At 43.8% G+C, this 10,063-nt stretch overlaps 1 protein-coding gene across 1 annotated transcript; it reads right to left on the bottom strand.

The window, feature by feature from the left end:
* Positions 1-6,439, bottom strand: LOC118250541 (osteocalcin-2-like). Its single transcript, XM_035551773.2, has 4 exons — positions 6,327-6,439; positions 4,415-4,450; positions 2,328-2,397; positions 1-970 (listed from the first exon to the last, which is right to left on the bottom strand). Exons 1-4 carry the CDS (start codon positions 6,391-6,393, stop codon positions 841-843), a joined length of 303 nt encoding a protein of 100 aa, XP_035407666.1. The 5' UTR covers positions 6,394-6,439; the 3' UTR covers positions 1-840.
* Between the last annotated feature and the right edge of the window lie 3,624 nt (positions 6,440-10,063).

A 10,063-nucleotide genomic window follows, 5' to 3' on the forward strand; every position in this document is an offset into this window, starting at 1 on the left:
TGCAAGATGACAGACCATGTCAAGAGAGGCTGTGCAGAAAGTTGCTAACATGTAATATTCATACAGGGAGACAGAACGAAGTAGTGCAGAGGGAAGACAGTATATATATATGCACATGTATATGTTATATATGTATGTACATCAGAGAGAGAGCCAAGCTGCCTTGAATAAACAAAATGTTGGCCCAACTTCAATCCACTATTGAAATGCTTTATTTTTATTTCATAAAGTTTATTTTTTTGTTGTTGTTTATTTGTTTCTTTTGGGAGCTATTTGAACACATTTAGATTCAAGCATCAATGCTAAAGCATCAGAGAAACAGATTTTTTTGTTTCTGCTTGGGTATATTCAGTCTCACCAGAAATCAATTGTAGCAAAAACAAGAAGAGATTTCCAATTCACTTTTCACAGTCATTGATTGTAGCATACAAATGGAAGGGCTCATCTAAAAGGACTCCTCAGACACACTTTTTCAGATTTAAACATTGATGCTATACAGGCAGATTTTGTGACAGAACAAACAGAAGAGTGTACTGAGACACGATTTCTGGCTATGTAATAGCATTTACAATGGAAACAGGTAAGACAGTCTTCTCAACCATTTCTGGTAACAGTGAAAATACCATGAAAGACAACTGAATAGAAATATTTTTTGATGAAAGCAAGAAAGCTAATGCAACCTAGAGAAGTGGGATAACTATTGCCTTGTTTTTTCAGCTGGCTAGGGAGACAATTGAAGAATGTCCCAGTCTATCTTCCCTCCTTCCCACCCACAACCTTCTTCCTGCTGAGAGGTTCAGGGTGGTCCTAAGCCAGATGAACAAAGTGATCATCCCATCCTTAGTATCTCCCAAAGAAACGGTTGTAGGCCATGAAAAATCCTATTTGGTCAGACAGATAATCACAAGGAGGGTAGCTTTCACAACGCTCATGCATCTGCTCCATTGGGGTTTTGTAATGCATAAAGTACCTGGAGTGGACAAAGAGAAAGATGCTGTTCTGCAGATTCAGTCAATGGAGCTGGAGAGGTTTCATAGCCCAATATTAGCATGAGAAGAGTGGTTCCCCAGGGTACTTCTCATGGTGAGTTAGATACCTCCTTACATGGGGATAGACCTCCTTGACAAATGCTGAGGAAAGTTGGAATTGAACACATCTTGAAGCAATTGCTCTTGAAGTTTTATCAGGAAAGTAGACCATAGAAGCAGTTAGTTTTTTTGTTTGTTTGTTTGTTTTTTGGCCCCAACCTCATTCCCCAGATATTTTGCAATCTTTTTTTTTAACTTTATTATTTATTTTATAATTCATTTATTTTATTATTTCTTTTTTACCGTTATTTGTGCCCAGTTTCTGCTCATTTTCCCACTAGATACTCTCTTCCCTTAAATTAAGCAGTTTTCCCTCATCATCCTCACTTCTATTGTAGACAGCAACCCTTTCCCCTCACAATTTTTGTTCTGCCATGCTGAGCAAGCCCAAATCTTTTAGTCTCAGCTACACAGTAGTTTCTTGTAGCAGAAGCTACTTTTATGATGACCCGCCTGTAAGGGGGCAGTCAGTGTAGTCAGTAGAGTTGCTACTTCTGAATTTCATCTTGTTTTTAATCACTCCAGGTTCCAACATCAGTCAGTTCCCCTGCTACCATACACTGATCCTCTTCTCTACTGGTCTCTACTGGGACCTCCCAGTTTTCTATTATCTAAAAACTACATTATCCTTCCAGTCCAAGACACATCAAATAATAATTCTTTTTGACACAGGCCTACATGAGGCAGTGGCTTAACAACTTCTTCTAGGAAATATGTGAAGAATATTCTTGCATGAGCTCAAATTTCTCCAAATGTTTATATCCAGGATTTCTCCAAATCTTTGTGCCTAGAATTTCTGCACAAATGGATATAGGACCTACAGCTTCAGATTTAGCTTCATCACTACAACAGAGCTGTGCTTCCTTTGTATGGAGGTAGAGGCAGTGACCAGGACTCTGTGATGCTCATTATCCTGGAATTTGGATCTAATGTCCCTGAAGGTTTAAGCAGCTTCTGACTTGTACCCTGTTGTTCCCATGGCTAGCCCAGAAAGCTAGTAGTGTCCTCCATGGGAAGGAATAACAAAGTCCAGCTATGAGCTCCCAAAAGGATATTTATGAAAAAAAAAAAAAAGAACCATTTATCTATCAGTGTCGGTCTCTTAATACCTTTTTGTTTCTACACGACGTGTAGATGTGCGGCAAATGATGAATGCTTTGCCATGACCCCCCCAGCTTCCCACCCCCTCCTCAGAACAGGTCCAGAGTCCAGCTCTCAGCCTGACTCATGCATTGTTACCGTTCGTAAAAGTCAGATCTCTTCTGCCTCTTCACAAAGGCATTGGCAACTTCCTTTTTAATCTTGATACCTACCAAGAGAGAACACAGCAGGTTAGAGATGCAGGACCATTGACTACAGAAATCAGAGATCAGTCTACACTCTGAAAATGGACTGTTTTGTTTCTTCGTAAGGAGATAACTTCTGCAGCCAATCCTACCAGCCCATTCATCACTCCCCACCCCACTGTCTACTCTTAAGACTGACAAGTGGGCTCACTCCTCACCCCAGCCTGCCTGTCTACATGGAACAAGGGCTCTTCTGTCTTAAACTTCATTCCCTTATCATGTAGTATGATATCATAGAATCGTACAATTATTTAGGTTGGAAAAGATCTCTAAGATCATCTGGTCCAACCTTTATATGAGTCCACAGCAAATGCACAGAAGGCAAAGTCATGACTGAATAAGATACATATAAGGAGAAAATGAAGGGAATGGCACCCTGACTCCCTAGTCCAGCTAACTTCAGTCTTGGCTTGCTTTCTATAACCTGCCTCAGACTGAGTGATGTGGGACAGGAGGCACCAGGCCTTGAAATACCTCTAATTAGCCATAAGCTACAAACAGCACATGGAACTGCTGATGCTCACATGTGCACGGTTCCATGGAAAGTGAAAGGTATGAAATAACAAAAGTAAATGTTACACAGGGAGAAATACACCCAGGACATGCACATCCCGGTGTTCAGGCATCTGGAGGACATGAGAGGTCTTTTTGCCATGTCAGCATTCACCCCTGGTCTCTACTAACACACCTTGTCAGCACAAATTTCTTATTTGCTCCCTTGAATTTGTGGGTGTGCAAACAAAGGAGGGTTGTGGAGCACCCCACAAGCAGGAGCTAGAGCCACCTCACTGTCCCCAGCCAGGACTCAGCACAGCACAGCCTCTCTCTGTGAGATGGGCTCACACCAGCAGAGGTGTGTGTGGATGCTGGCACACTGGTAACTCCAGCAGCTGCACACCAGCACATTTCAGCAGAGAAACTGGGAAACTATCAATGTCACCGGGGGAATGCAATTTCTAATACTGTCAGTGGAGAGACTGGTTTTTGTGCCCTTCCATCATCGTTGCAGGATGTTTGTTTCTGCTTAGCTGGTGAGACGTGTCCCCTCACCAGCAAGCTGGGTTTAGTCAGGATCCAAATATTGACTGCACAAAAACTGCCAATTAATGACTTGTCAGAAATCACCACCTTTCCCTGAACACTCTTCTTGTGCATGCTTTTTAATTTTTCTCTCTTTCCCAATCGATGTTTTTATTGGCTCACTGGAGAAATACCAGCTTTCATGCTCACCAGCAGCAATGTTATCCTTCAAGGTGTGAAAAAGGAGGGACAGAGAAGATCAAGGGGCATTTCCCATGCAAATTTCTGTCAGGATCAGCTTGCTGTGAAACCTGTGGACATCCCAAGATGTGCAAATCTCCATGTACTGGGCAACCTGACAGAGGAGGGACTGCAACCCTCAGCAGCAGCCAAGTAAGGGACTTGCTTTCAGGTATCAAACCTTCCTTCTCTGTGATCCTACGCACTAGACTGGCTGAGCAGCAGATCCAAAGAAACAGTACTTGGAAACCCTTGGACAGGTTCTGATCTCTTGAGAGGCTGGGGACACAGCAGTCCCTTTGGAGGGGTCTCTGAGGCCAGATCAGAGAAGCAGGGAGACCAGTCATGTTACTCCACCCACATCACCCTGTTTCATGGAGGGGAGATGCAGCCAGCCACTAATAACCTGCAGGGCTCATGTCTTGCCTCAAGGGTTGTGGAGATGCAGCCTATGGTTCTAGCACAGCCAGAGCGATGCTCCCTTGCCAGTACAGGGAGGCTGACCCCCCTTGTGCCTCCCACCCCGTGGCTCTGAAAGGCAGCCCCTCCATTTGCTGCACATGCTCCTGCACCTCAGGGGTGGTGGCACTGAGGGAGAAAAAAGGGGAGCAGCTAGAGGGAGTCAACATGGTTCTTGTTCATCCCTTCAACCCGTCAAAGGGAAGAAGGGAGGCGGATGCAGGGGAATGGAGCTAAGAGTCATTACAACAACATACTCACTGGCAGCGCTGGGAGGTCCTGAAGGGTCTTCGGGATCTGTGAGACAGACAGACAGAAGAGTTTGCATGTGATGTCTGCTCTTCTGGTCCACTCTCTACCTGAATCCCTCTTTCTGTTGAATGGATCCAGCTCCCCCCTTTTCCAGAAGGTCTGTCCTTCCCAGAAAGAATTTTATTAACATCCAGAATGTAGGGATAGATTTCTCCACCACAAAATTCACTCATTATGCCTGGATTCATTTAAATTCAACTTCTCTAAACAAGGTCAAATGACACAATAACCATACAACTACTGTGGAAGCTGGAGGAAGACCTTCCTTTTTCTTCCTCCCCACCCTTGCTAAGAGCAGGGACAGATGGAGCTAAGGGACCATTTGAGCAAAATCCCAGATTTGGACAGAATCAGAAGATAGCTGAGCATCTCCTCTTTCTTTTGAAAGAGGTTTCCCTGACTCTAGGGAGAAATCACAAGCTGTTAATAGGGAAGAGAAATAGGGTTGAAAATTAAGAAAAACTCTACCCTCACAGCTTTGCAGCCTAGGGTTGGAGTATCTGGTTCACCAACGCCCTCCTTCTCTCCCCCCTAAACAACAATAAATTTACACAACGTATTTCTGTTTTCATTTCTAAACTTAATTCTTAATGCCTTCTGCAAACACCCAAGCAATACGTCCTCTAAGAGAAATGTTAGGTCTCCTCTTCATCTTGGCTTTCCCACACTGGACTGTTTCACAATTATTATTTTTCTTCCTCTCTTTAACCACATTTTTCTTCAACAGTGTTAGTTCCACCCAAGTCACCAGGTCCTTGGCATAAGCATACTTATGGGCAGAAAGAGGACTGTGGAGACCAAAAAATAACAACTGTGCTTAAACAAAGACTTTGTGAGAAGGGGTGTGTGTAGTTCTATTTTTAAGCAATGTATACATTCCTTGGATTTCAAAAATAAAAATAAAAATTAGAAGTTCCTCCAAGGCTATTAAGCAATCTGGAACATAACAATGACTGGGAAAAAAAAAAAAAAAAACAAACAACAACAAAGTAGAGATACACTCAAGAGTGAGAAAGTGAACAAGAGACCGACAGAGGGAAAACACAGATCAAACAAAATTCACTAAATATATTTGCCAGTATTGAATCATGTTGTATCTGATGCCAGGGACTTAATGAAAATTAACTTTGAATGAGATAATACAGGCAAAAACAGGGCCCCTTCTTACTTGGCTTCTCTTTTCCTGCTGTAGGGAGAAAACACTTGCTGTTTCTGATCTTTTGTCCTTTCCCTCTCTCTTCAACTAGAGAGTTGTCCCTGCATTACTCTCTCGATCATAAAGTCACCATGGCTAAATCACCTTAAAATGTGATGTGCTTTTATTCAATGAGACAACTCCCAGTTTTTCTAACCATCAATACGAGGTTTTTCCTCTCCAGAGTTCTCCACATGCCACATTTTTCTGCAGGTGAAGACTTGACTCGATGCCTATCTCCGTGATCCTACAGCACCCCAGTGCTGGCAGGTATAAAATCCCCCTCACTGTGGTTGACACAACTCTTGCCTGCAGCTCACCCCAGGGCTGGGTTACCCAGTGACTCAAACCTGAGCATCCAGCCTACCTTTGCCAGATCACCTAAAAGCTTCAACATGTTAAAATAGTTGGAATTCCCTGCTGCAATGCAATGGTGCAATCCTATTTTTTTGACCAGTGGAAGAAAGCGCCCAGTAGGAGATAAGACTGCCTACCCCCAAGCCCTGTTTTTAATTTACAGCTGCGGTGCAGCCCCTCAGAGACCTGATGTTGTGCAATGACCTGCGGCGCTGCCTCCCCCCAAAACCTTGCATCTCTCCCAGGGTGTAGGGAGGCTCCCTGGGGGCTGCAGCTCCAGCAGCTTTCCTAGGGAAGATGTCCCCTTACCTTTCTCACAGCAGCACAGTGCTGCCAGGGCCAGAGTCAAGACGAGCAGTGCCAGCAGGCTCCTCATGTCGTCTTTGGCTGCGCTACTCTTCCTACACTCAGAGCGTTCCTGGAGGTTACCGTGGCTTTCTGGAGCTTGCTTTCAGGCAGCACTTTATATCCTGTGATTGCCTGGAGAGATCAGGGCTCTGGCTTGCATTCCTGTGTCTGAGCTCCAAAACAAAGCCCGTCCTTTGGGCCAGGAGACATCAGGTCCTGGCAGCCTGTCACGTTAAAGGGGACTTATCAGAGTCAAATGTTTGCCTGTTCCAGAGCCTCGTTGAGGACTTTCACTGAGACAGTTTCACAAAGTTGAACATATTTAATAAGGTGACAGATGTAACAGATTTGGCATTGCTGTTGATAAACACACTAAGTGCAATAGTGCTAATATATGATAACAGTGCTAGCAAAAGGCTGTCCTGAGTACTTCTCACCAAAAGGTGCAGAGCTTACCAAGAAGGTGTTCCTGTCTTGGTGGAGGAGAAAGGAGCATGGCCCGTCAACTGCCTCTTCCAGGTCTACAGTTTCTTCTCTCCCACCCCAGCCCACCCACTCTTCTTTTTTCCTAACTCTAACACTTTTTCCTAACACTACCTCCCATTTAATATCCTAACCTTAACTGGTTTTCTCCCTGGAGTGACATTTATCATGATTTGGGTCTAGTGCTATAGTCATATATATGTTTAGCATGTACTTCATTGAGCTCATTATCATGTTCAGAGGTGTTAACTTTAATATTAATTTTACAAATAATCAAGCAAAAAAGTTTTACTCCAGGCACGGCAGCCTTCAAGATTTTGTTCTGCCACCAAAACAGGGCTGTCCTGCCACCACAAGACTACCTCCTTCAGCAGCCTCTCATACTGAGCTTGAGGACCTCCATCCACAAAGTTTGTTTAAGAGATAAACAGCAGCAAGCTGCTCAACTCCCCCTTGGCCAAGGGTGGTGCTTATCATGACACTAACAAGTCTGACTGTTCTCCACACAGCCATTTGACATCCATCTCAGGACTCATGGCATTTCCAGAAGATTTTGTCTGAGGTTTTGAATGGGTCTGTTGAAGAAAAACAACTGGATAAAAAAATCGGTTTTATTAGAAACATGGAAGTCATTCAGCTTCTCACAGGAAAGCAAGGGGACAGACCAGAACAGCCTGAAGTGGAGCAGTTGCTTTCGTGTGGTGCACGGGACTTTCTCATGTGGAAAATAAAACCTGATGGTGACTTTTTTCCCTCATCCCACCCCGACACATTTTCCTAAAGGAAAAGACATCCATAAAATGGTTTGCATAGGGCAAACATACAGTAGGTTTTCACTTCAGACAGTTTCAAGAAACCACTCCAGAGAGCTGTCTACATTATTGGGATCTTTGGAAGCTAGTTTGGGGAAGAAGGGGGGTGTCTTTCTTTTTTTCTCCCTGAAAATCTTCCCAGTTTGGAGGCTATGAGTCTGGCCTCTCTTGTCTCAAGATCAAATAAGTCTTGAGATTCCAGGGGTGTTTTATTTTTCAGGACTTGGTGGCTGTGGTTACTTGGTATATCAAGAAACCTGATGTACTTGGTACATTAAGGCCCAAAGGAAGGACTGTGCCCCTGACAGCTCATCTCAACATGCTCCCTTAGCAGTGATGGTGTCTGCAAAGCCCCACATGCATGGAAGCATCACTGCTGTCCCTGTCCGTGGAAGCATCAGTGAGGAGCACCCAGAGCCCACACTGCTCCTAGCACCGGTAACAAACCAACCAACCAACCCCAAACATGTAATTGAAATAAGCTCAAGTTGTGGGGCTTTTTTTTTTTTGCTTTTTTTTTTCCCAGTTTAAAAGAATTATACAGAATCTATTCATTTCAGTGAGTATTGTAGCTCTGCCTTAAATTTTAAATTAAGTCTTTGGGTATGTTCTCAGATATGGTGACAGCCATTTCAGCTTCATCGCCAAATGTACTGTTTTATGACATTTATTGAGTCAGATGATGGGCAGTGCTTTTGTTCACACACAATATAACTCAACCTCCTCTTGCTCCTCACCATGTGACCCTCTTCTACAGCCTGTCTACCAGTAACCCCATATTCCCCAAAGCCAGCAGCCAAGTTCCCCAAACTATGTCCCGCACACAGCACATGGATAACATCTTCCTCCACCTCACATCCAGTCCTCCTCAGCCCCCCCACACAGGGGAGACATCCAAGGGTTACAGAATTAAAAGGCTCCCAAGGGCAGTCACAGCCACTGGGGATTTGGCCAATCCTTAGAAACACTGTCTTTTAGCTTACATAGAAATTAGAGAAATTTCAAGTTTAAAAAACAAATGTTTAGCTTTTCTACAGTGCAGGAGAGATTGAACATATATACTAGCAACATCCAGCATGAGTGTCTTAAAAAGAAACATTCTAAAAATAAATAAATATCTTAATGTAACGGGTATTCTAAGAAAGCCATGCTTCCAAAAGAGAGCATGAAAGAATATAAATACAGAATTCTAATAATCCAAACAGCCTCATTTCTCTTCCCAGCTTTTCCCAAGCTTTTTGATCATCATGTAGTCTCTTAGACATGTTTGGTTATTGCTTACATTAATGAAATCCCTCTGAAACCTCTGCTATTATTCATTATTTATCCTGGTAAACCAGAGGTTGAAATTGCCAGATATTTCTGGACACAGACCCAGACAGCACTAGTGCTGTTCCTTCTGTTTTGGTGGTGTCACGGTGTAAAGTCAAACCCAGACACTGCAGACTTGTTGACTTTTAGGGTATGAAAGCTTTGCTTTGGTTTGTGATCATAAGATTCACCTAATTGGGAACACGCAGAACAAGTGAGGGTGCAAACATACCTAATCTGTACAGCCTTTTTTTTTTCCTCTGTGCTCATTTCTCTCTCACTTTTTCCTTTGGACAAAACTTAAGCAACTGTAAGGGTGGAGTTTCCTATCAGAAGTGTTTTCAATAAATAAATCTGTTTGCTTTCCAAAAGTTCATCTGCTAAGCTGGCAAAGCCTTGAAGTATATTTCTGAAAAGATGCATGTTTCTAATGTGGAAGGTAGATTTGGCTCTAGACTTAATTTCATAGAATAGTCAACAGTTTGATACTTTATATCTCATCGCCTTTGATAGTATGCCATGAATCTTTCCCACTTGTCTAATTTGCAGGTCCCAGAGGAAAGCTAGAGATGTGCATACTGGAACAAGCTGTGCCAAGCTGATAGAAGATTTATGTCTCCTAAACTACCCACACCGATGGGTGTTCAAAGAGCTGTGGCTGCATCCTTCTGCCTCAGAGGCAAAGGGAGCAGAGCAGAAGAGTGAGAGCCATGGGGTCAGGCTGTCATCCCTAGTGCCAGTCGGGTGACAGACAGGGTGGCAAGACCCAGCGCTACGGGGAGGAGCCCTACTACCTCCCTTCAGCCCCTCACCACCACCACCAGCCCTTCCTCCTGGGGGGTTGCAGCCATCACACGGTCTCCTAGCCCTGTGGTAGAGTACTTGCCCCATCTCTCCTCAGATATGAGTCCCTCTTTTGTCACTTGCTGATGCTTTGGCTCTCAGATCTCCTCTGCCTCCTGGGTTCAGAATGACACAAGAGGGGACAGAAAGAGTATACAAGGGGATATGTTTGCCTCAAGCTGACTTTCCAACTCAACAAGAACAAGGTGCTGACCAAGGGGAATATATGCCTGCAATCTTGGTTTTAGC

This window comes from Cygnus atratus, chromosome 1 (genome assembly GCF_013377495.2).
Source record: "Cygnus atratus isolate AKBS03 ecotype Queensland, Australia chromosome 1, CAtr_DNAZoo_HiC_assembly, whole genome shotgun sequence".
NCBI classification, from domain to species: domain Eukaryota; kingdom Metazoa; phylum Chordata; class Aves; order Anseriformes; family Anatidae; genus Cygnus; species Cygnus atratus.